This window comes from Tamandua tetradactyla, chromosome 8 (genome assembly GCF_023851605.1).
Source record: "Tamandua tetradactyla isolate mTamTet1 chromosome 8, mTamTet1.pri, whole genome shotgun sequence".
Taxonomy (NCBI): domain Eukaryota; kingdom Metazoa; phylum Chordata; class Mammalia; order Pilosa; family Myrmecophagidae; genus Tamandua; species Tamandua tetradactyla.
This window is the reverse complement of record NC_135334.1, coordinates 93,375,817-93,403,331: the sequence shown is the minus strand read 5'-3', so window position 1 is coordinate 93,403,331 and position 27,515 is coordinate 93,375,817. Positions and strand designations below refer to the sequence as shown.

Here is a 27,515-nt window from a genome sequence, read left to right as displayed (position 1 = left end):
TGGGCAAGACACGTCAGAAGTTGATAATTGCAGCAGAAGGTTAAAGGCTTTTCTTTGAAAGGATAAGTGTCTTTTTTATAGAATAAAAGAGAACTGAGAGTAATTGAGCACCCATTATGTGCCAACACTTTCTGAGCATTTTACATATATCATCTCATTTAGATCACTATGCAAGGTAGACAGTAGACGAGAATTATCCCTATTTTCCAGCTGAAGAAATGGAGACTCAAAGAGATGCAGTCCAGGATTCAAACTAAATCTGCTGACTCCAAGATCTAGGTACTTTCCCTCTCATCAGGTTGCCTCCCTGCAGAGATGAGGCTTTGGTTTAATTAGCATATCAAACAGCATCAGCTGAGGTTTTAGCATGCATGAGACTTTGGGGAAAACCCACAGCAGAGCTAGCATTACTAGCTAGTAGTACTTGTACTTTTTTTAGTACTCGTCTGGAGGGGCAGAGGACAGCCCCTTTTCCTTTGTCTGCCCTCAGGGCATAACACCTAAAGGATGGTGTGTAGCCTGGAGCAGCTTTGGCAGTGGCAAAGTGGTTGCATCTATGGGCCTGTTTTGGCTTTCTGTCTTGTCAGTATCATGGCATCTCCTGGGAACTGCTAAGGCTCACAGCATTGCCCCTAAGGACCGCCTGCTCTATGGATGCTGCCCCTGCTGCCTCTTGCCTCTGTGGAATCTCCTGTACCACTCATATTTGCCTTAAGCCCACGAGTACAGAATAGCTTTGACTATTCATTCCAAAGTGCTCTCTATGTGCAGGGCTTCAGCAACATTTTATTTACCCATTTTGCCAAACATGGATTTGTTCACTCATTAAGAAGCTGCACCACGTAGTAGAAAGAGCACTGAGTAAAAAGACCTGAATATTCTATCACCTTGGGCAGGCCACTTCCCTTTTCTGAGCCTCTCTCTTTATGGATAAAAAAAAAACAAGGTGTCTTCCAGCTATGACACTTTATGAGGCTGTGTTTTTTTCATCCATAAATTCACACCTTTACCAGCGCAATAAAAATGTAGTGAGCATTTACTTTATTAGACACTATGAAAATATACATTTATTAAAACACTCTCTCCCTCAATGAGCTTACAGTTCAATGGACAAGACAGATATACAAATAGACAATCACAGTAACAATGTGACAGATTCTGTAGTTGAGGGATGTTCTAAGTGCTGAAGATGGCACAGAGGAACTAACTCATGGGGTTAGGGAAGGCTTTCCATTGGAGATGAATAAAGGTGAGACTTTTTAAGGATGAGTAGGAGGAATAGAAAGTCCATTCCAGGGAGTGGGATCAACAAGAACAAAAGCATAGAGAAAGCATGGCAAACTTGGGGAAAAGAGACTATCAGGAGGGAACAAAGTTCCCCTCAGAAGAGTCAAGCCTATGGGCTTGTCTGTCACCAGGTCATAGGGGCCTTGAATGAGAAGCTCAAGAACTGGGGCTTCATTCTCTGGGAACAGGTAAAGATTTAGAGCAGAGGAATGCCTTGATCTGATCTGTTTTCAGAAGCTAGAGACTGCTCAACAGAGGAAGCCAGGGAGAATGGAGGTGGGTTTGATTATGTGGCTTTGTAAGATATTAATTTAAGTTTATGCATTTCAGCTTGAGACTGGAAAGACCTTTGACCCTCAGCACACTGGATGTCATGATCTAGAGGCTGGTAGTTCCAACAAGGCTTTGCGGTTCAGAATTCCCATCAGATTCCTTGGCCCAGATTTTGCCCCATCCTAGTCACAACTCCAGGCCCAGCCCAAGGCCAGGTCCTCTGTCTTCATCAGGGCAGCCACGAGGCTGACTTGGTCAGGAAGCTCTACAGTGCAACCCTAACACGGAGCACATGCATATGGCGGTAGCCCCTTCCATGTTCTCACTGCGTCACAGTATACAAGGCACTTCAACTCGTCTATTTCTTTTCATCCTCACAGTAACACTAAAGTTCTCAAGGAAAATACAGCCTCTATTACACATATGAGGAAATGGAACCCGAGAAAGGCAGCATGATTTGCCCCAAGCAGTATAGTATAGTATAGTATAGTATAGTATAGTATAGTATAGTACAGTATAGTACAGTACAGTACAGTATAGTATAGTATAGTATAGTATAGTATAGTATAGTATAGTATAGTAAAGGGGTATGAGGCTTTTGTGTTAGAAAGTCATGGGTTCCAGTTCCAGCTCTATCGCTTCATAGCTGTATGACCATAAGTAAGGTTGCTATACTCTCTGAGCAGTGGAATTCTGATCTCTAAAGATTAAGGTAATAATAGCTATTAGACATGCTTGTCCTTGGAGTGAATTGTATGGTTTGTAGAAGAGCTCTTGACACAGAGTAGGTACTCAGCATGTCAGTTTTGTTTCTTCTGACTCACTTCAGTGCTGTCTATGGTGTTTTGCCCTGCTTCCTATGTGGCCTCTTTTGTCGTTTCTCTTGCTCATCTATTCTTAAGTCAATGCCACCAACATTTATTAGTAATAATATTCTTCCTGTGTATGTAATACTGGTCCCACCAAATATTAGTTTTAAGTTGCTTGTTAAAAGGGAATGGGGTGTATTCATAGAAAATATCCCCTACCCTCACTTTGCTTAAGGCTTGGTCTAGGGGAGGTAGGGGTGGGGACTTCTTGAAGCAGAGCTGAGATGATCTGGCCATCAAGTTGTCCTGATGACCTCTTCCTCCTCAGGGAACTTACTATGTATCATGAGCTTGGCGAAGCTCTTACATACACTGTCTTGGGTTGTCTTCACACCGTTTTACAGCTGAGAAAATGAGGCTCAGAAAAGTTAAACATCTTGTCTTCAGATCTTACAACTAATATTTGGTGGGACTGGTATTTGAACTGATCTGACTCTAGAGCATGGACTTTTTTTACTGATTCATTTGTATTTATTACAAAGTAAATAAATTAATGTATGTGCACAGTTAAAAGACAAATACATACTAAAGGGCTTACTAATGAAAACCAGCAGTTTCTACCTTACCTTTTCCCACCCCTAGTCCCAGAAACAGCCACTTGGAATTCTTTTAGTTATTTCTTCAGATGTATACCTCTATTTTTCTATATCCTGTGCTTATTTGAGGTACCAATCTTAAATCTGAACAATTGACTTCTTAATGTAAATAAAAATTTAATTCTCTTACACTACCACTGCCATTTCTTCTCCCACCACCCTCCCAACTGTAGTTAAATCATTAGTCCATTACTAAGACCAGTGTAGGTACTGTTCTCACTGCTGACCCAGGTAGTGTTACATGACATGGCTCCAAGGCTGTGGTTTTTCTTTTCCTGTAGTTAAAAATTCCTGTTTTAGCCCTCCTTGGACTGGTTTTCTACGTACTGATCACTAATTCTACCTAAATACACTCCCCTGCCCTTGCCACACACATACACACACACACACAAATACACACACACACACACACACAAAGATCTGTAAAACACCTCTTGGTTCTCTTCTACATGGTCAAATATATCAGATCTACCAGAAGTCTCCCCACCCCACTCCACCCACTCTGCAGCTCCATGCTTCTGTTCTCGTCTGAAACACCACTTACTGCGGACACTGGCTTCATTTAACATTCTCCTGTGTTAAATCCCTGTTACATCTGTTCCCTATCTCCATCTTCCTTTAGATTACTTTCTTATTTTGGTGGAGCACCTAATCCAGTAGCTTCCTGAGAAGGCATGTTTGGAGATAAATTTTTTGACTCTTTGAATTTCTGAAAATATATTGTCTGTTTTCACTCTTGATTGATAATTTAACTGAGTATAGTTTAGGATTCTGTGTTGGAAATCCTTTCCCTCTCTAGTTATTCTTTTGTTAGTATCATTGTTGAGAAATCTGCTGCTTTTTCTAATCTCTTTTCCTCTGTATGTGACCAGTTTTTTTTTTTTCCCTCTTTGAAACTTTTAGGAACTTCTTTATCTTCAATTTTTTGAAATTTTATGATTAAGTACCTTGGTGTGGGTCTTCGTTTATTCATTGTTCTGGTACTTATCGAGGGTTTTGTTCAGTTCTGGAAAATTTTTCTTGAAGTATTTCTCTGATGATTTTCTTCTTATTTTATTCTGTTCTCACTTTGTGCTACTTCAGTTAGATGGATATTGAATCTCCAGGACCTATCCTCAAATTTTCTCAGTTTTCTTTTTCCCCCTCTTGGCCATGTTTTTGCTTTTCTCCTTGCTTTCTGGGAAATGTCCTTGACTTGATCTTCAAGCACTTCTAATGGAATTTTTATTTTAGCTATAATTTTTAATTTCCAAGGGTTGCTTCTTATTCTTTGCTCCTATAAAAATAATAGTTTACTATTCTTGTTCATATTGCCATAATATCTATAATTTCTCTATGGGTTATAATTGCTTTCTATCTCGTTTCTGTTTCTTTCCATTTTTCTTTTGTTTCTTTGTTGTGTTTGTCTTTCATATTGGAGACAGTGCTGAATGTCTTCAATTTGCCCTCCATGTCCATCCTCAGTCCTTGTTCACCCTTTCCATCCCAGAAGGCTGTCTTGTGTGGACTGCATCAACAGACTCCCTTCCCTCTGACTTCTGGTTGGGTTCGGCCAAGAACAGGCACTGCAGGAGATCTGAGGACTGGAAAAGTGTGAGGCCAGGGTATTTTTTCCCCTAGCTCCCTCCATGCTTGGTTGCCATAGCTGCATCCCTCTGTCAAAGGCCACGGGTCCAGTCCTGGTAACTGCTTTCCCTTACCCCTTTAGGCTAGAGGTGGTAAAACTCTAGCTTTGCTTCATGTGCTGGTTTGAAATTGTATGTACACCAGAAAAACCATGTTCTTTTCATCCATTCTTGTGGGTGAAGACCAATTGTGGGCAGGACCTTTTTGATTAGTTGTGAACAACCCAATTCAAGGTAGGTCTTAATTCTTTACTGGAATCCTTTATGAGAGAACCCAAAGAGCTCAGAGCTTAGAGAAACAGACAGAGAAAGAAATGCCTTGGGAGAAACAAGCAAGGGCCCATAGAAGCTTAGAGAACAAACTACCTGAGACGTTTGGAGAGAGCCGTTGAACCAGAACCCAGAGAGAAAAAGTGCCAGCACACATTGCTGTGTGCCTTCCCATGTGACGCAGGAAACCCCTGATGCCATCGGCCTTTCTTCAGAGTTGAAGTATTTTCTCTGGATGCCTTAATTTAGACATTTTCATGGCTTTAGAACTATGAATTTGTAACCTAATAAATCAACTTTGTAAAAGCCAATCCATTTCCATAATACTGCATTCCAGCAGCTTTAGCAAACCAAAACACTTAGTGACCCTGGGGGTACTTAATTATCCCTCTTTTATATCACTAAATATTGTCCATTCTTCTATAAATAGTTCCTTTATCAAACTCTCCTCTGCTACCCAGTGCTGTTTGTGTCCTGCTGAGACCCTGACTGAGTCAGAGGTTTTGGTCTCTAAAGATCTGGTGATCCCTGGCTCCCTGTTCTTTTTGAAGAGTAGAACACTGAAAAGGTGATTAAAAACTCTCTTTGCTGGGAAAAGGCTCATTGACCAAGGGACTTCCTTGTAAAATGTTTGGACTGAGGAGTAAGTCAGACTTTTTGTTAGTAAACCCCAGATATCAGTATTTATGGGTCTTTTTTCTAATCTCTTGCTTTGGGCTATATAAGCCTGGCTGTTGACTTTCTGAAATAGGATACGGGGGCAGGGTTAGGGTCCCATTGTTCAGTATACAGACTGTCACTTCACCCATTTATTTCACCCATATGCCTAATTCTCACCCTCTGATGAGTGTTTTTTCCTAAGCCCAGAGCCCACCTGGGTCATTTTCCCCAGAGAATAAGTCTTTGGTGTTCCCTTGGGAGTAATGGGAAGTAGGTTCCCTGGCTGTGCATGTTGGAGAGAATCTGGGCTTCTATGTCTTGTGTATTCCTAAGGGCCTTAAGTACAGAACAGCTTTGACTGTTTATTCCAAACTGCTCTCTCTGGGCAGCAATCATCTCCTCCTGGAGGACTTTCTCCATAAATACCAATCAGCCTTTGTAAGAATTGGGTGCTCAGTTGGAGCTCCATATATGTGAAGGCTTTCTGTTTGGGGAAAATCCAGGATATAGTAACTGATTTCCAGGGAGTGACCTAGTAAATAAGGCCGTCAGGCTGCCTGAGTAGAAGCACTCTATTCTCCCGATTTCTTGCCCTAGACAGCCTCTTATCATGTCTGCAGGTAAAGGATATAGGCCTTGTGCCCTGGGAGGTGTGGGCCCAAGGAGAAGGGGAGGGAATTGGGCACTATGTGCCAAGCAGTATGCCAGGTACATTCACAATGATAATGATGAAAACAGCAATAACTGGCACTTACAAGTGTTGGCCTTGGCGCCAGGCACCATGCAGGTGAGTGTGCTTGCATGTATTTGCATTTAGTCATTGCAACAAACCTATTAGGTTTGTTCTATTATTAGCCACATTTATAAGTGAGGAAATTGAGGCAGAGAGATTAAGTGTATCTGCTCCGGGTCACACAATTAGTATATTTCTTAGGTGGGATTTGAAAACTCTCAACTCCCAAGCCCAGAGTTTTAGCACCCTGTGGTGACTCTCTCTGATATTGACACAGCCACTTTCCCCTACTTGGACCTATCATGCAGAAGAGCAAGATGACAGGGTTTTTTTCCGTTAGAGTGCTCACAGTTGAGTTATAGTCTCATTACTTCTTGGCATGGGGAGGGGGTGGTGAGAGGGAAAGGGAGCGCTGGATGGGAATTAAAAGAATTAGAGTCTTATCCCTGCCTCTGTCTGATCTTGAACCTCAGACTTAAACTTTCTTAACTTCACTATCTTCATATATAAAGAGGAGATACTAACATTATCCTTATGAGAATCAAGTGAAGAACATGCTAGAAAAGTGTTTTTATAAAATTTGAGAGTTATTCTATGGCATTTACATCTCCTTTCCTGCTTTACAAAAAATCATCTTTCCTCTTTCCTTCCCTGACTCTCATTCTTCTTGTTCTTTATGGCACTTTTCTCACTTAAAAGTCTATAATAGGAGATTAGGACTCTGAGTCAACCTAGATGGTGGCCTAAACACTCCAAGGTGCCATTTCCAAAAACACTGCAGTAACTGGATGAGTGTCAAATAAAGAAAACCAGCTTTAAAAATGGTAGGAGATAATATTGCATATAAGTGGAATTATATTTGTTCATTGTGTCTGGTTTATTTCATACAGCATGAAGTCTTCAAGATTCTCTCTGTGTTGTAGCATGTACCAGAACTTTATTTATTTTTGCAGCTGAGTGTTATTCCATTGTATGTATGTACTGCATTTTGTTCGTGCATTTGTCTGTTGGTGGGCACTTGAGTTGTTTTTCGTCTTATGGTATTGTGAATCGTGCTATGAATATTGGTATACAAGTAAGATTTTTTAGGATGACTTTTCTCAATGACTAAGGAAATATGTATTGCATGTAGAAAATAAATTGATACTGGCCATTAAAAAAATGGTAGAAGATAAAGAGATTCAATCAATCATCAAAAATCTTCCTGCAAAGAAAAGCCCAGGGTCAGATGGCTTCACAGGGAAATTTTATCAAACATTCCAAAAAGAACTAACACCAGTCTGGCTCAAACTTTTCTAAAAAAAATAAGGAAAAAAGAACACTACCTAACTCATTTTATAAAGCTAACATCACTTTAATACCAAAACCAGGTAAATATGTTATAAGAAGTGAAAACTATAGGCCAGTATCTCCCTAATGAACATAGGGGCAAAAACTCTCAACAAAATACTACCAAATCAAATCCAACAACACATTAAAAGAATTAAACACCGTGACCAAGTGCAGTTTATACCAGGAATGCAAGGATGGTTCAACACAAGAAAATCAATTAATGTAATACAGCACATTAACAAATTGAAAGGGAAAATCATATGATCATCTTGATTGATGCTGAAAAAGCATTTGACAAAATACAACACCCTTTTCTGATAAAAAACACTTCAAAAGATAGGAATCAAGGGTAACTTCCTCAATATCATAAAAGGCATATATAATAAACCTGTGGCTAGTATTGTACTCAATGGAGAGAGGGTGAAAGCTTTCCCCCAAGATGGGGAACAAGACAAAGATGACCACTGCCACCACTATAATTCAACATTGTACTAGAAGTTCTAGCTGGAGCAATTAGGCAGGGAAAAGAAATTAAAGGCATCCAAATTGGAAAGGAGGAGGTAAAACGTTCATTATTTGCAAATGACATGATACTATACTTGGAAAATCCAGAGAAATCTACAACAAAGTTACTTGAGCTAATGAATAAATTCAGCAGGGTGGCGAGATATAAAATTAATGTGCAAAAATTGAGTCAGTTAAGGAAAAAATTCCATTCAAAATAGCAGCCAAAAGAATCAAGTATCTAGGAATGAACTTAACTAGGGACATAAAGGACTTGTACACAGAAAACTATATAACATTGCTAAAAGAAATCAAAGACGATCTAAATAGGTGGAAAGACATTCCCTACTCTTGGATAGGAAGGTTAAAAATAGGTAAGATGTCAGTCCTATCCAAGTTGATCTACAGATTCAACACAGTACTAATAAAAATTCCAACAACCTACTTTGAAGAATTGGAAAAGCTAGTTACCAAATTCATCTGAAAGGGAAAGAGACCCTGAATAGCTAAAAGCATCCTAAAAAAGAAGATGGTATTTCCATCTACCCAATATATTTTAGCCTTTTTTTCCCCTATTTTTTTCTATATCACTTATCACTCCCTTTCATTGATCATTAGCATTTCAGTCTACTAAATCTATTTTAACATTTGTTCCCCCATTATTTATTTTTAATCCCTGTGTTTTACTCATCTCTCTATACCGTAGATAAAAGGAGCATCAGACACAAGGCTCTCACAACCACATAGTCACACTGCAACAGTCATATCATCATACAGTTATCTTCGAGAAACATGGCCACCGGAGCACAGCTCCACATTTTCAGGCAGTTCCCTCCAACCTCTCCATTACACCTTAACTAAACAGCTGATATGTATTTAATGCATAAGAATAACCTCCAGGATAACCTCTCGACTCTGTTTGAAATCTCTCAGCCATTGACACTTTATTTTGTCTCATTTCACTTTTCCCCCTTTTGGTTGAGAAGGTTTTCTCAATTCCTTGATGCTGAGTCCCAGCTCATTCTAGGATTTCTGTCCCAGATTGCCAGGAAGGCCCACACCCCTGGGAGTCATGTCCCATGTTGAGAGGGGGAGGTCAGTAAGTTTGCTTGTCATGTTGGCTGAGAGGGAGAGGCCTCATCTGAGCCACCAAAGAGGTTCTCTAGGGGTGACTCTTAGGCCTAATTTTAAGTAGGCTTAGCCTATCTTTTGTGGGGATAAATTTCATATGAACAAGCCCCAAGATTGAAGGCTTGGCTATTGCTTTGGTTGTCCCCACTGCTTGTGAGACTATCAGGAATTCTCCAAATGGGGAAGTTAAATTTTCCCCTTTCTCAGCATTCCCCCAAGGGGACTTTGCAGATACTTTCTTATTCACTGTTCAAATCACTCTGGGATTTACCAGGGCATCACTCTAGACAAAGCTACAAACTCTCATGCCCTAGTCAAGGTTCTATGTACTTATGGTGTTCAATTAAACTGTCCACATAAGTTATATTAGGAAATGCATTAGTGAAATTTTAAATTTTGTACCAAGTAAACATTTTTTGCTTTAGTCTTACATATGTTTTAAAATATGAATTACAATCTATTTTCAACACCCTGCAATATTGACATTCCTTTGTTCTTCCTTATGCAAAAACATTTTTTAATTTGTACATTTAGTCACTGTCATTGTACACTGTAGGCATTCCTAGATTATACCATCTCAGTCTTTATTGTCTATTTATCCTTCTGATTTCATTTGTGCCCCCACCCCTCCTCCCTCTGTCATTTTCTCACATTCAGCTTCATTCATTGTACTAACATTATTGTATTACAGTTGGGTTGTATTGTGCTATCTATTTCTGAATTTTTACAATCAGTCCTGTTGCACAATCTGCATCTCTTCAGCTCCAGTTATCCAATATCTACCTTATTTCTATCTCCTGATCATCTCTGTTCTTAGCTGAAATTTTCCAAGTTTAATTTACTAGTGTTAGTTCATATCCATGAGACCATACAGTATTTTTCCTTTGGTTTCTGGCTAATCTCACTCAGCATAATGTCCTCAAAGTCCATCCATGCTATTACATACTTCATAACTTTATTCTGTCTTACAGCTGCATAATATCCCATCATATGTATATACCACAGCTTGTTTAGCCACTTGTCTGTTGATGGACATTTGGGCTGTTTCCATCTCTTAGCAATTGTAAATATTGCTGGTATAAACATTGGTGTGCAAATGTCTGTTTGTGTCCTTGCTCTCATGTCCTCTGAGCAGATACCTAGCAATGGTATTGCCGGATCATATGGCAATTCTATACTTAGCTTCCTGAGAAACTGCCAAACTGCCTTCCATAGCGGTTGTACCATTTGACATTCCCACCAACAGTGGATAAGTGCGCCTCTTTCTCCACATCTTCTCCAGCACTTGTTATTTTCTGTTTTATTGATAATGACCATTCTGGTGGGTGTGAGATGATATCTCATTGTGGTTTTGATTTGCATTTCCCTAATAGCCAGGGAAGTTGAGCATCTTTTCATGTGCCTTTGGCCATTTGTTATTTCCTCTTCTGAGAAGTGTCTGTTTATGTCTTTTGCCCATTTTGTAATTTGGTTGTTTGTCTTTTTGTTGTTGACTTGAACAATCTCTTTATATATTCTGGATGCTAGACCTTTGTCTGATATATTGTTTCCAAATATTGTCTCCCATTGTGTAGGCTGTCTTTTTACTTTCTTGACAAAGTTCTTAGATGCACAAGTGTTTAATTTTGAGGAGCTCCCATTTATTTATTTTTTTCTTCAACGCTCATGCTTTGGGTGTAAGATCTAGATTTGAAGGTATTTATAAGATTTATAAGATATTATAAGGTTTATAAGATATTTCCCTACATTTTCTTCTAAAAGTTTATGGTCTTAGATCTAATGTTTAGGTCTTTGATCCATTTTGAGTTAATTTTTGTGTACGGTGTGAAATATGGATCCTCTTTCATTCTTTTGCATGGGAATATCCAATTCTCTAGGCACCATTTATTGAAGAGACCGTTCTGTCCCAGGTGAGTTGGCTTGACTGCCTTATCAAAGATCAATTGTCCATAGATGAGAGGGTCTACATCTGAACAATCTATTCGATTCCATTGGGCAGTATATCTATCTTTATGCCAGTACCATGCTGTTTTGACCACTGTAGCTTCATAATACGCCTTAAAATCAGGTAGTGTGAGACCTCCGCCTTCATTTTTCTTTCTCAGGATATATTTTTAGCTATTTGGGGAAACCTGCCCTTCCAGATAAATTTGGTTATTGGCTTTACTGTTTCTGAAAAGTAAGTTTTGGGGATTTTAATTGGTATTGCATTGAATCTGTGAATCAATTTAGGTAGAATTGACATCTTAACTATATTTAGTCTTCTGATCCATGAACATGGAATGCCCTTCCAATTATTTAGGTCGTCTTTGATTTCTTTTAGCAATTTCTTATAGTTTTCTTTGTATAGGTCTTTTGTATCCTTAGTTAAATTTATTCCTAAATATTTTATTCTTTTGGTTGCAATTGTAAATGGAATTTTTTTTCTTGATTTCCCCCTCAGATAGATCATTACTAGTGTATAGAAACACTACAGAGTTTGAGTGTTGATCTTGTAACCTGCCACTTTGTTGTACACATTTATTAGCTCTAGTAATTTTTGCTGTGGATTTTTTGGGGGGTTTTGACATATAGTATTGTATCATCTGCAAACAGTGAGAGTTTTATTTCTTCCGTTCCAATTTTGATGCCTTGTTTTTCTTTTTCTTGTCTAATTGCTCTGACTAGAACTTCAAACACATGTTGAATGACAATGGTGATAGTGGACATCCTTGTCTTGTTCCTGATTTTAGGGGGAAAGTTTTCAGTTTTTCCCCATTGAGGATGATGTTAGCTGTGGGTTTTTCATATATTCCCTTTATCATGTTGAGGAAGTTCTCTTCTATTCCTATCCTTTGAAATGTTTTCAACAAGAAAGGATATTGAATTTTGTCAGATGCCTTTTCTGCATCAATCAAGATGATCATGTGGTTTTTCTGCTTTGATTTATTGATATGGTGTATTACATTAATTGATTTTCTTATGTTGAACAATCCTTGCATACCTGGGATGAATCCTACTTGGTCATGGTGTATAATTCTTTTAATATGCTGCTGGATTCTATTTGCAAGAATTTTGTTGAGAATTTTTGCATCTATATTCATTAGAGAAATTGGTGTGTAATTTTCTTTTCTTGTAATATCTTTGTCTGGCTTTGGTATGAGGGTGATGTTAGCTTCATAGAATGAGTTAGGTAGCCTTCCAACCTCTTCAATTTTTTGGAAGAGTTTGAGCAAGATGGATGTTAATTTTTTCTTGAATGTTTGGTAGAATTCACATGTGCAGCCATCTGGTCCAAGACTTTTCTTTTTTGGGAGATTTTTAATGACTAATTCAATTTCTTTATCTGTGATTGGTTTGTTGAGGTTGTCTATCTCTTCTCAAGTCAACGTTGGTTGTTCATGACTTTCTAGGAAGTTGTCCATTTCATCTACATTGTCTAGTTTATTAGCATAAAGTTGTTCATAGTATCCTCTCAATATTTCCTTTATTTCTGTGGGGTCAGTGGTTATGTCTCTTCTTCCATTTCTGATTTTATTTATTTGCATCTTCTCACATATTTTTGTCAACCTCACTAAGGATCCATCAATCTTATTGATTTTCTCATAGAACCAACTTCTGGTTTTGTTGATTTTCTGCTCTAATCTTAGTTATTTCTTTCCTTTTGCTTGCTTCAGGGTTAGTTTGCTGTTCTTTCTCTAGTTCTTCCAAGTGAACGGTTAATTCCTCCATTTTTGTTCTTTCTTCTTTTTTGATGTAGGCATTTAGGGCAATAAATTTCCCTCTTAGCACTGCCTTTCTGCATCCCATAAATTTTGGTGCGTTGTGTTTTTATTTTCATTTGTGTCAAGATATTTACTTATTTCTCTTTTAATTTATAGAGGCTTGTTTTGTGACCCAGCATATGGTCTATCCTTGAGAATAATCTGTTAAATCTAGCTCATTTATTGTATTATTCAAATTCTCTGTTTCTTTATTGATCCTCTGTCTAGATATTCTGTCTATTGATGAGAGTAGGGAATTGAAGTTTCCAACTATTATGGTAGATGTGTCTATTTCTCTTTTCAGTGTTTTCAGCATTTGCCTCATGTATTTTGGAGCACTCTGGATCACTGCATAAATATTTATGATTGTAGGTCTTCTTGTTGAATTGTTCCTTTTATTAATACATAGTATCCTTTGTCTCTTCTAATTGTTTTACATTTGAAGTCTAATTTGTTGGATAATAGTATAACTACTCTTGCTTTTTTCTGATTGTTGTTTGCATGAAATATCTTTTCCCAACCTTTCAGTTTCAACCTATGTTTATCCTTGTGTCTAAGATGTGTCTCCTGTAGACAGCATATAGATGGGTCCTGCTTTTTAACCCATTCTGCCAGTTTATGTCTTTTGATTGGGGAGTTTAATCCATTAACATTTAGTGTTATTACTGTAAGGGCAGTACTTTCTTCTACCATTTTGCCTTTTGGATTACATATGTCATAGCTAATTTTTTCTTCTTTTTATCTTTACTGATAGTCTTCATTTCTACATTCTTCTCCACACCTCTTTCTCCTGCCTTTTCCTATCTGTCTGTAGTGCTCCCTTTAGTATTTTTTGCAGAGCCAGTTTCTTGGTTACAAATTCTCTCAGTGATTTTTTTTTCTGAAAATATTTTAATTTCCCCCTCATTTTTGAAGGACAATTTTGTTGGATAATAGAATTCTTGGTTGGCAGTTTTTCTCTTTTAGTATCTTAATTATATCATCCCACTGTCTTCTTGCCTCGATGGTTTCTGCTGAGAAATCTATGCATATTCTTATTGGACTTCCCTTGTATGCTATAGATTGTTTTTCTCTTGCTGCTTTCAGGGTTCTCTCTTTCTTTTTGACATCTAACATTCTGATTAGTAAGTGTCTTGGAGTTTGTCTATTTGGATCTATTCTGTTTGGGGTACGCTGCACTTCTGGATCTGTAATTTTAAGTCTTTCATAAGAGTTGGGAAATTTTCAGTGATAATTTCCTCCATTAGTTTTTCTCCTCCTTTTCCCTTCTCTTCTCCTTCTGGAACACTCACAACATGTATATTTGTGCATTTCATGTCATTCAATTCCCTTATTCCCTGCTCATATTTTTCCACTCTTTTCCCTGTATTTTCTTTTGCTTGTTGGATTTCAGATGTCCCATCCTCCAGTTCACTAATCCTGTCTTCTGCCTCTTGATATCTAACATTGTGGTTTTCCATTGTTTTTTCAGCTCTTTTACTGTGCCTTTCATTCCCATAAGTTCTGTGATTTGTTTTTTCAGACTTTTGACTTCTTCTTTTTGTTCATTCCTTGACTTCTTTATATCCTCCCTCAATTCATCGATTTGATTTTTGATGAGGTTTTCCATGTCTGTTTGAACATTCTGAATTAAATGTTTCAATTCCTATATCTCATTTGAATTGTTGGTTTGTTCCTTTGACTGGGCCATATCTTCAATTTTCCTAGTATGATTCATTATTTTTTTGCTAGCATCTAAGCATTTAATTTCCTTAATTAGCTTATCCTGGAGATTGCACTTTTTTTTACCTAGGATTTTCTTGCTGGATGACTTTGTTGTCTATCTGTTTTTGACATTCAGTTCAGCTCATTCTAGACCTCTAGCCTAGGTTTTGTTTAATAGATCAGAATTTTTCTGTTCTTGTTTTCTTGTTTCTTGCCCTGCATGTATGATGCCTTTTTTTCCCCCTTAGGAGGGGCTACTTAGGTATTTTAGACTCCAGTCAGATATTCCCAGACCAAACTGGCCTCCTCTCAGGAGAGTAGAGTCACCTGCATCACTTTCCCTGAGGGTGAGACCCAGCAGGTTGAAAGACTTTCCTATGAAGCCTCTGGGCTCTGTGTTTTTCCTATCCTGCCTGGTATGTGGCGCTTGTCTGCCTGTGGGTTCCACCAGCATAAGGTGATATGGTACCTTTAACTTCAGCAGACTCACCCTACTGGGGGCATAGTTGAGACAGAGGAAAGTTTGCAGGCTGGCTTTAATTGCTTCAGTTTTCCAGACCCTGTTGTCTGAATTCCTTGAGGGAGGGATTCTACCTGAGCTGGGCCCCACCTCTCTCCTGGGGAAGGCACAACCTCCAGACAGACTCTCAAATAAGCTTAATTCTGCCCATGCCTGGGGCAGTTGGAGCCTGAGAAGCCCTGTAGCTATATCCAAAGAGCAGTCAAGCCACAGAATCACAGCCACAAAAAAGAAAAGAAAAAAATCCTTTTCAGAACAGGACCCCTGTTCCTCAGGTTTGCCAATCAAGAGCTTAAGTTGGTACATTGTTCTGTGTATCTTCAGGTCCTAGGTGCCCCCTCTTTCCCTTCAGGGCCCAGACCCTTTCAAGTATTTTGTGCTGTCAGAGCCAGTAAATCTCTGGGTTTTTTTTTTTTCTTTCTTTCTCCGTCAGCCCTGCCCCCTCTGCACTGGAGCAAAAACCAGCAACCTCAGCTTTTACTGGAGGTTCAGCTGAGCTTGGGACCTATTTTTAGTAGTCAGAATTAGTTAATTAATTCCACAATTGGAGCTTGGTTGTGCTCAGTCCCTGCTGCTGATAAAGTCTCTTTCCTTTCCGCTCTGGGAAGCAGTCTATGGGGGAGGGGTGCTGGCCACTGTGTCTTGGGGAATTCACGATTCTGGGTGGACTAGCACCTGGTCCACCTTGTCCAGACTGGGGTACGCTGTGTGTCCAGTCACTGACATGGCCCCAGCAGTTGTTCTGTACTGTTCTTGGCTATTTACTTGCTGCTCTGGAGGACGAACTAAGTCCCACTCCTCACTAAGCTGCCATCTTGGCTCCTCCTGTAAATTCTTTAATGAACTACTTCAAAGGTATGAATCTTGTAAAAAGAGTGTATAAGTTTGGGGTATGGGGAAAACTGTTATTGCATGCTATGGGCTATGTTTAACACAAAAACATCAACAGTACCTCAACAGCACCAGGGATAACTAATGGGGAGAGAGACAAGAGTTAAGGGCAGGGGCGGGCTACGGTGGCTCAGCAGGCAAGAATGCTCGCCTGCCATACCAGAGGACCTGGGTTCGATTCCCGGTGCCTGCCCATGTTTAAAAAAAAAAAAAAAAGAGTTAAGGGCAAGTTTAGATTTTCTGTTTGGTGTGGGTGTGTTTATTGGCTTTCTTTCTCTTGGGAACAATGAAATTATCTAAAATTGAGAGTTTTGATAGATGTTGACTTTGGACATTATACATGATTCCCAGTGAATGGAGGTGGCTGAAGGAGGCAGTGACCAAGAAGTAGGCTGGTGAATGATGGGGTATACATATGAATGAATATTGTTCTACTACAAAAGGAACAAAGTTGTGAGGCATGCAATATTATGAATGAACCTGTGGGACATCTGATGAGGCAAAATAAGCCAGAAACAAGAGAGCATTATTGTATGGTCTCATTTAGAAAATACTTATAAGAAAATAGGGGCCTAGATAATAAGCTCTTATAGCAGTACATTTAGTCCAGAGTGGTAATTGTTATTTCTGGATTTTGAGAGACTGTTTTATATAAGTATAACCCTATCTAGGGATAAGAATGAAGCTGAACAGGTTGGGATTAAGGTAATTCAGAATACAGGCGTAAGGAAGACATTGCCTATAATTTAGAACCTCATCTATTCTTTGAGACCACAAGAAGAAAGGTTTATTTTGTCCAGAACCTAAATTTTCTATAGCACATAATCTAACACAACCTGTCTGGATAGATCATTTAAACAAACACAGGGAACACAGAATAAATATGATGGCCTTTCATCCGATATACCTTAATGTAATGCCTGGATACATCCAGAGTATATTAAACAGATAATCAAGAACTATTGACAAAGTCCCTTGAGGGTTGGGGGGGAAATGTGGATCTATTAAACTTCACCACTGGGGAAAACCCTGATACTGTGTCAAACATTAGAGACACCCAAATCAATAGGCCCAAGCCCTTCATCTTGAGGCTTGTCTTATGAAGCTTGTGTATGTAGTGGAATATCTTAGCCTACCTATAGGTATGCCTAAGAGTCACCTCTGGAGGACCTCTTTTGTTGCCCAGATGTGGCCTCTTTCTCTCTAAGCCCAGCTCTCCAAATAAAATCAATGCGCTACAGCCCTACATGGGACATGACATCCAGGGGTGAAAGTTTCCCTGGTGGCGTATAAGATGACTCCCAGGAACAAGCCTAGCCCTAACATTGTGGGATCAACAATGCCATCCTGACCAGAAGAGGGAAAAGAAGTGTAACAAATAAGGTATCAGTGGCTGAGAGAGGTCAAATTGAGTCAAGAGGCTTCTCTGGAGGTCAGTTTTACAGAAGCTTGTTAGACAGTGCCTACCTACCATAAGTTGCCAGACCCAACCAAAACCATTCCTGCCAATCCTACAGAATAAATGGGGCATTATATAAGATTCTATAAAAGGTAACTAGGGTAACTTCCTAGAAACCTATAAACTCCAGAAGGGTCCCTGGACCAGATAAGCCTGAAATGCAGAGAGGCCAGCCTCTCCAAAACATCAACTAATTCTATCCCCCTATTTCATATTATTAACTGCCCTTCTAACATGAAAAAATTAGAATGAGCATAGCCCAAATACCCCTAAAGAGTGGGAGAAAGATCAAAGGTGATGGTAGAATTATACAAAGAAGGTAGGGTTTAACAAATGAATAGGATTGCTGAATCATTATATTGATATTTCTTTTAGTCTATAGTATCTTAGATCAGCTAGAAATAAAAACCTTAAATTGTGGAGTTGTAACCCATACCAAACTCTGAAATCTGTTCTACAGCTAATGGTTGTGATGTACTTTGAAATTTATTGATTTTTTGTATATATTTTTCACAAAAAAGAAAAAAAAATTCATCTAGCCTCCAGTATTTTGGAGCAGCTAGAAAGAAAAATCTAAAATAGTGGAATCGTAGCCGATAACAAACTCTGAATTTTTTTCTGAGCTACTTGTTGAAGTGTACTTTGAAAGCTATTGCTTTTTCTTTATTTTCTTTGTGTATATGTTATATTTAACAATAAGAAATGTTTTGAAAAAATGGTAGGAGATGCTCCTGGTGCCCCTTTCCCACCCTTTTCATGGCACAGAGTGGAGCCAGCCTGTGATCCCATTGTGGGTCCCTGACCCTTTTTCAGAGGGAATAGAATAACCCTTATGCTCTTTTTGGGTGCCTGTATGTTGTTGCCAATCTTTTGGGTGGCAGCCTCAAAGAATGAACCAGGAAACTCCTCATGGCTCACTTTCCCAGAACTTACCCTTCAGGCAAAAGTAGCTTGCTGACAGATAAGGCATTGTAAATCACAGTGGTCTGGGGCCAGGTCACCTGACTTAAGTCTTTGTAGTAGAGCACACACAAGGGAGAGAATCTTCTTAGGGAGTTGAGAGGACATTTAGATTTCTGTGAATGAGGGAATTTCTCAGGCCATGAGTAAGCATAAGCCCAGACACAGGCTCAGGATACAGGACCTTGCACATCACTTTTGCCTTGGACTGATATTTTTGATAGAATGGTTAAGCTGTGAAAGAGAGTCTCAGCCAACACAGAGACAATTTGTGAAGACTTTGAAAGGCAGTTTTTTTGTGTGTTTTTTTTTTACTTTGGTTTGTTTGTTTGTCTTAACTTCGGGCACCTAAAGAATTTTCTGTCGTATAACTACCTGGGTACAAACTAAAGGTACAGACAGCTCAGAGACTGAATCCTAGAGCTAACACTTCAAAATATATTGACATGTACAATGCACAATAAAGATTACAGGATAAATATAGAAACAGGAAATAATGGCCCATCAAAAATAAAAATTTTGAAATCATAAATGCATAAAACCACTGACTTTGGATGTACTGGGCAAAGATATAAAAATGATCTTCAGTTTGCTAGAGGAGCAAGAAAACACTGAGAAATACTAATGGATATCAGGAAAATGAATGATGAACAATATGAGAATCTCAATAAAGAAATAAAAATTTTTAAAAGGAACCAAATAGAAATAATAGAGTTGAAGACCACAATAACTAAAATGAAAAATTCCCTTGAGGGTTTGGAACTGGCAGAAGAAAGAATCAGTGAACTCAAAGTGAAGACAATTGAAATGATTCAGGCTGAGGAGCTGAAAGAAAAAAGAATGAAAAAATGTGGACAGACCCTAAGAAACCTGCTGAATACCATCAAGCGTGCTGACATACACATTATTGGAGTCCCAGGAGGATAAGCAGAGAAGTGGGCAAAAGAGATATTCAAATGAACAATGGCAGAAAACATCCCAAATTTAATGAAAGATATAAATATACACATTCAAGAAACCCAATGAACTTCTAAGAAGGTAAGCTCAAAGGCAATCAACAACCATGCCCAGACACATAGTAGTCAAGTCGTTGAATGCCAAGACTAGAGAGTTCTGAAAGCTTCAAGAGAAAAGCAATGTGTTATATACACAGGACCACCAACAAGGTTAAGTGCTGATTTCTCATCAGAAACCATGGAGGCAAGAGGACATGGTATGAAATATTTCAAATGCTGAAAGAAAATAATTGCCAGCCAAGAATTAAAAATCTGGCAAAAATCTGCAAAAATCTGGCAGGACAAAAAACTGCCTTTCACAAAGGAGGAAGGGATTAAGACATACCCAGATAAATGAAAATTGAGGGAATTCATTTACCACTAAACCTGCCCTATAAGCAGTGCTAAAGGGAGTTCTTCAGACTGAAAGGAAAGGATAAAAAGACAGTAGATCAAAGCAGTATAAAGAAATAAAGACCTCTGGTAAATGAAACCATACAGGTGATTATAAATACCAGCACTATTATATTTTTTGGTATGTAACTTCACTTCTTACTTTTTACAGGTTCTAAAATGCAAATGCATAAAATGTAATGATAAATCTATGGTTTTTGATATACAAGTTATAAAGATATAATTTGTAACAAAAACAACAAAAAGGTGAGGGGATGGAGGTTTATGGGACCAGTGTATATATATATTACTGAAGTTAAGTTGGTAGCAGATCAAATGTGATTGTTATAGATTTAGAATGTTAAATTTAAGCCCAGGGTAACCACAACAAAAAGTTACATGAAAAATATCTGTATGTGAAATACACAGGGACTCAAAATACTATCATATATATATCATAATATATGAAAGTAGGCATTAATGGAAGAATTGAGAGATGAAAAATGTAGAAGACTTTTAAATACCAAATAGTTAAAGCACAGGAGAAAGTCGTACATTATCAGTAGTTACTTTAAAAGAAAACTGATTAACCTCTCTAGTCAAAAGGCAGAGATTGAGAGAATGAAAAAAAAAAAGACCCAACTATGTGCTGTTTATAAGAGACTCACCTTTAATTCAAAACAGAAGTAGGTTGAAACACTTCCAATATAATATTGGTAAAATATATACCATGTAAACAATATCCAAAAGAGAACTGGGGTAACTATCTAATATCAGATAAAATAGACTATTATGAAGGACAAAGAGGATCACTATATACTGATCAAAGGATCAGTTCAACAAGACATAATTATATATGCACTTAATGGGAGAGTCCAACACATATGAAGCAGATATTGACAGATTTGAAGGGAGAAACTGACAGTTCTGCATTAATAGTGGGAAACTTCAATACACCACTTTCAATAATGGATAGAACATCTAGACCGAAGATTAATAAAAAAAAATAGAAGACTTGAATGATACTCTAAACCAACTGGACCTAACAGACTATGTAGAGCACAGTAGCAGAATAAACATTCTTCTCAAGTATATGTGGATCGTTCTCCAGGAGAGACCATATGTCAGGTCACAAAACAAGTCTCAATACATTAAAAAATGATGAAATCATATAATATATCTTCCCCAACCCCAATGGAATAAAGCCAGGTATCAATAACAGAGGGAGAACTGTAATATTCACAAATATGTGAAATTGCACAATGTACTGTGGGTCAAAGAAGAAGTCACAAGAAAAATTAGGAAATAACTTGAGACAAATGAAAATGAAACACAACGTACCAGAACTTAGGGAATGTAGCAAAGGAAATGTTGAAAGGGAAATTTGTAGCTCTAATTGTTTACATTAGAAAGAAGAAAGATCTCAAATCAGAGACTTCAGCCACACAACTGGAGAATCTAAAAATGGAAGTCTAAATCCAAAGTGAGCAGAAGGAAGGAAATAAAGATTAGAGCACAGGTAAATGAAATAGAGAATTAAAGAACAATAGAGCTCCGCCGGCGCTCCCGCCGCCATCTAGCCCTCCTTTTCCTCTTTCTCCGCTGGCAGCGCTCCCGCTGCCATCTAGCCCTCCTCTTCCTCTTTCTCCACCGGCGCTCCCGCTGCCATCTAGCCCTCCTCTTCCTCTTTCTCCGCCGGCACTCCCGCCGCCATCTAGCCCTCCTCTTCCTCTTTCTCCGCCGGCGGCACTCCCGCCGCCATCTTGCCCTTCTCTTTCCCCTTTTGCTCCAGCGGTGCTCCATCCGCCACCTTATCCTTCCCTTTCTCCTCCTACTCCAGCGACTCTCCAACCACCACCGTGCCCTCTTCCACCTTCACCGGCTCCTCCGCCACCGTCCTCGACAGCCTTGCCACCCTCACCTTTCCTCCTCCAGAACAGCTACTAGGGGAGTACAAACGATACAGAACAGCTCCCAGAGCCACGACAGAGATCAAAAAGACAGCGTACTCCAGGCTGACTGTCTGGGAGAACCAGCTCCAGTGAGATCGCCGAGGAGTGTGGGCTTTCTCAGGCGGGGCGGCAGCGGCCGGAGTCCCTCCCTTCCTCCTTCCTGGGCCAGCTGGCAGAATTAGGCAGGCGGTCTCCTCAAGCTGCGGCGGCTGGCGCCCCCACCACGTGAGGCCCCCCTGGACCAACTGAGAGAATTGGATCGGAAATCCCCAGACCGGGGAGAATGGTGACCGGGGGGGTCCCTTCCAAACACGTGACTCCCTGGTCCAGCTGGGAACGGTGCACTCTCCCGGGCTGCAGCGGCTGGCGCCCTCCCGCCACGCTTGGCGCCCTGGGCCGACTAGGAAATTCGGATGGGCGCTCTCCCGGGCTGCGGCGGCCAGCAACCCTCCCCGCGATCGGACCCCCGGGCCGGCTGGCACTCTTCCAAGCTGCGTCAGCTGGCGAACCTCCCCCACGGCGAGAGTTTTCCAAAGTTAAAGGACCCACAGCACCTTTTACTGGTGGCACACAGACAAACGTGTGCCACGAGCGCCACCTACTGGGCAGGATAAGAAAAACAGAACCCAGAGATTTCACAGAAAAATCTTTCAACCTGTTGGGTCCAACACCCAGGGAAATCTGACTAAATGCCCAGATGCCAGCAGAAGATAACAGATCACAGTCAGAAAATTGAAAATACGGCCCAGTCAAAGGAACAAACCAATAGTTCAAATGAGATACAGGAGCTGAGACAACTAATGCTGAATATACGAACAGAAATGGAAAACCTCTTCAGAAACCAAATCAATAAATTGAGGGAGGACATGAAGAAGACATGGGCTGAACAAAAAGAAGAAATAGAAAAACTGAAAAAACAAATCACAGAGCTTATGGAAGTGAAGGATAAAGTAGAAAGGATGGAAAAAACAATGGATACCTACAATGATAGATTTAAAGAGACAGAAGATAGAATTAGTGATTTGGAGGATGGAACATCTGAATTCCAAAAAGAAACAGAAACTATTGGAAAAAGAATGGAAAAATTTGAACAGGGTATCAGGGAACTCAAGGACAATATGAAGCGCACAAATATACATGTTGTGGGTGTCCCAGAAGGAGAAGAGAAGGGAAAAGGAGGAGAAAAACTAATGGAAGAAATTATCACTGAAAATTTCCCAACTCTTATGAAAGACCTAAAATTACAGATCCAAGAAGTGCAGCGCACCCCAAAGAGATTAGACCCAAATAGGCGTTCTCCAAGACACTTACTAGTTAGAATGTCAGAGGTCAAAGAGAAAGAGAGGATCTTGAAAGCAGCAAGAGAAGAACAATCCATCACATACAAGGGAAACCCAATAAGACTATGTGTAGATTTCTCAGCAGAAACCGTGGAAGCTAGAAGACAGTGGGATGATATATTTAAATTACTAAAAGAGAAAAACTGCCAACCAAGACTCCTATATCCAGTAAAATTGTCCTTCAAAAATGAGGGAGAAATTAAAACATTCTCAGACAAAAACTCACTGAGAGAATTTGTGACCAAGAGACCAGCTCTGCAAGAAATACTAAAGGGAGCACTAGAGTCAGATACAAAAAGACAGAAGAGAGAGGTATGGAGAAGAGTGTAGAAAGAAGGAAAATCAGGTATGATATATATAATACAAAAGGCAAAATGTTAGAGGAAAATATTATCCAAACAGTAATAACACTAAATGTTAATGGACTGAATTCCCCAATCAAAAGACATAGACTGGCAGAATGGATTAAAAACAGGATCCTTCTATATGCTGTCTACAGGAAACACATCTTAGACCCAAAGATAAACATAGGTTGAAAGTGAAAGGTTGGGAAAAGATATTTCATGTAAATAACAAGCAGAAAAGAGCAGGAGTGGCTATACTAATATCCAACAAATTAGACTTCAAATGTAAAACAGTTAAAAGAGACAAAGAAGGACACTATATACTAATAAAAGGAACAATTAAACAAGAAGACATAACAATCATAAATATTTACGCACCGAACCAGAATGCCCCAAAATACATGAGGAATACACTGCAAACACTGAAAAGGGAAATAGACACATATACCATAATAGTTGGAGACTTCAATTCACCACTCTCATCAATGGACAGAACATCTAGACAGAGGATCAATAAAGAAATAGAGAATCTGAATATTACTATAAATGAGCTAGACTTAACAGACATTTATAGGACATTACATCCCACAACAGCAGGATACACCTTTTTCTCAAGTGCTCAGGGATCATTCTCAAAGATAGACCATATGCTGGGTCACAAAGCAAGTCTTAACAAATTTAAAAAGATTGAAATCATACACAACACTTTCTCGGATCATAAAGGAATGAAGTTGGAAATCAATAATAGGTGGAGGGTCAGAAAATTCACAAATATGTGGAGGCTCAACAACACACTCTTAAACAACGAGTGGGTCAAAGAAGAAATTGCAAGAGAAATTAGTAAATACCTCGAGGCGAATGAAAACGAAAACACAACATATCAAAACTTATGGGACGCAGCAAAGACAGTGCTAAGAGGGAAATTTATTGCCCTAAATGCCTTTATCAGAAAAGAAGAAAAGGCAAAAATGCAAGAATTAACTGTCCACTTGGAAGAACTGGAGAAAGAACAGCAAATGAATCCCAAAGCAAGCAAAAGGAAAGAAATAACAAAGATTAGAGCAGAAATAAATGAAATTGAAAACATGAAAACAATAGAGAAAATCAATAAGACCAGAAGTTGGTTCTATGAGAAAATCAATAAGATTGATGGGCCCTTAGCAAGATTGACAAAAAGAAGAAGAGAGAGGATGCAAATAAATAAGATCAGAAATGGAAGAGGAGACATAACTACTGATCTCACAGAAATAAAGGAGGTAATAACAGGATACTATGAACAACTTTACACTAATAAATACAACAATTTAGATGAAATGGACAGGTTCCTGGAAAGACATGAACAACCAACTTTGACTCAAGAAGACATAGATGACCTCAACAAACCAATCACAAGTAAAGAAGTTGAATTAGTCATTCAAAAGCTTCCTAAAAAGAAAAGTCCAGGACCAGACGGCTTCACATGTGAATTCTATCAAACATTCCAGAAAGAATTAGTACCAACTCTCCTCAAACTCTTCAAAAAAATCGAAGTGGAGGGAAAACTACCTAATTCATTCTATGAAGCCAACATCACCCTCATACCAAAACCAGGCAAAGATATTACAAAAAAAGAAAACTACAGACCAATCTCTCTAATGAATATAGATGCAAAAATCCTCAATAAAATTCTAGCAAATCGTATCCAACAACACATTAAAAGAATTATACATCATGACCAAGTAGGATTCATCCCAGGTATGCAAGGATGGTTCAACATAAGAAAATCAATTAATGTAATACACCATATCAACAAATCACAGCAGAAAAATCACATGATCATCTCAATTGATGCAGAGAAGGCATTTGACAAGATTCAACATCCTCTCCTGTTGAAAACACTTCAAAAGATAGGAATACAAGGGAACTTCCTTAAAATGATAGAGGGAATATATGAAAAACCCACAGTTAATATCATCCTCAATGGGGAAAAATTGAAAACTTTCCCCCTAAGATCAGGAACAAGACAAGGATGTCCACTATCACCACTATTATTCAATATTGTGTTGGAGGTTCTAGCCAGAGCAATTAGACAAGAAAAAGAAATACAAGGCATCAAAATTGGAAAGGAAGAAGTAAAACTATCACTGTTTGCAGACGATATGATACTATACGTCGAAAACCCGGAAAAATCCACAACAAAACTACTAGAGCTAATAAATGAGTACAGCAAAGTAGCAGGTTACAAGATCAACATTCAAAAATCTGTAGCATTTCTATACACTAGTAATGAACAAGCTGAGGGGGAAATCAAGAAACGAATCCCATTTACAATTGCAACTAAAAGAATAAAATACCTAGGAATAAATTTAACTAAAGAGACAAAAAACCTATATAAAGAAAACTACAAAAAACTGTTAAAAGAAATCAGAGAAGACCTAAATAGATGGAAGGGCATACCGTGTTCATGGATTGGAAGACTAAATATAGTGAAGATGTCAATCCTACCTAAATTGATTTACAGATTCAATGCAATACCAATCAAAATCCCAACAACTTATTTTTCAGAAATAGAAAAACCAATAAGCAAATTTATCTGGAAGGGCAGGGTGCCCCGAATTGCTAAAAACATCTTGAGGAAAAAAAACGAAGCTGGAGGTCTCGCGCTGCCTGACTTTAAGGCATATTATGAAGCCACAGTGGTCAAAACAGCATGGTATTGGCATAAAGATAGATATATCGACCAATGGAATTGAATAGAGTGCTCAGATACAGACCCTCTCATCTATGGACATTTGATCTTTGATAAGGCAGTTAAGCCAACTCACCTGGGACAGAACAGTCTCTTCAATAAATGGTGCCTAGAGAACTGGATATCCATATGCAAAAGAAGGAAAGAAGACCCATATCTCACACCCTATACAAAAGTTAACTCAAAATGGATCAAAGATCTAAACATTAGGTCTAAGACCATAAAACAGTTAGAGGAAAATGTAGGGAGATATCTTATGAAACTTACAATTGGAGGCGGTTTTATGGACCTTAAACCTAAAGCAAGAGCACTGAAGAAGGAAATAAATAAATGGGAGCTCCTCAAAATTAAACACTTTTGTACATCAAAGAACTTCATCAAGAAAGTAGAAAGACAGCCTACACAATGGGAGACAATATTTGGAAGCGACATCAGATAAATGTCTAGTATCTAGAATTTATAAAGAGATTGTTCAACTCAACAACAAAAAGACAGCCAATCCAACTACAAAATGGGAAAAAGACTTGAACAGACACCTACCAGAAGAAGAAATACGGATGGCCAAGAGGCACATGAAGAGATGCTCAATGTCCCTGGCCATTAGAGAAATGCAAATCAAAACCACAATGAGATATCATCTCACACCCACCAGAATGGCCATTATCAACAAAACAGAAAATGACAAGTGCTGGAGAGGATGCGGAGAAAGAGGCACACTTATCCACTGTTGGTGGGAATGTCAAAGGGTGCAACCACTGTGGAAGGCAGTTTGGCGGTTCCTCAAAAAGCTGAATATAGAATTGCCATACGACCCAGCAATACCATTACTGGGTATCTACTCTAAGGACTTAAGGGCAAAGACACAAACGGACATTTGCACACCAATGTTTATAGCAGCGTTATTTACAATTGCAAAGAGATGGAAACAGCCAAAATGTCCATCAACAGAAGAGTGGCTAAACAAACTGTGGTATATACATACGATGGAATATTATGCAGCTTTAAGACAGGATAAACTTATGAAGCATGTAATAACATGGATGGACCTAGAGAACATTATGCTGAGTGAGTCTAGCCAAAAACTAAAGGACAAATACTGTATGGTCCCACTGATGTGAACGGACGTTTGAGAATAAACTTGGAATATGTCATTGGTATCAGAGTCCAGCAGGAGTTAGAAACAGGGTAAGATAATGGGTAATTGGA

The 27,515-nt window shown here is 38.9% G+C and overlaps 1 protein-coding gene across 7 annotated transcripts in view; it reads left to right on the top strand.

Annotated features, from left to right (window-relative positions):
- The window catches only part of SERGEF (secretion regulating guanine nucleotide exchange factor), a 328,021-nt gene that overhangs the window by 223,114 nt on the left and 77,392 nt on the right, over positions 1 to 27,515 (top strand). The window contains exon 11 of one of the 7 annotated variants that reach the window (XM_077114157.1): positions 211 to 279. The exons of 5 other annotated variants lie outside the window; for them this stretch is intronic. In XM_077114157.1, the coding sequence (XP_076970272.1) occupies positions 211 to 257 (47 nt within the window). In that variant the 3' untranslated portion in view covers positions 258 to 279. Of the gene's footprint in view, positions 1 to 162; positions 280 to 27,515 lie in introns of those variants that run through there. One more of the 7 variants, XM_077114158.1, reaches the window with a different exon arrangement.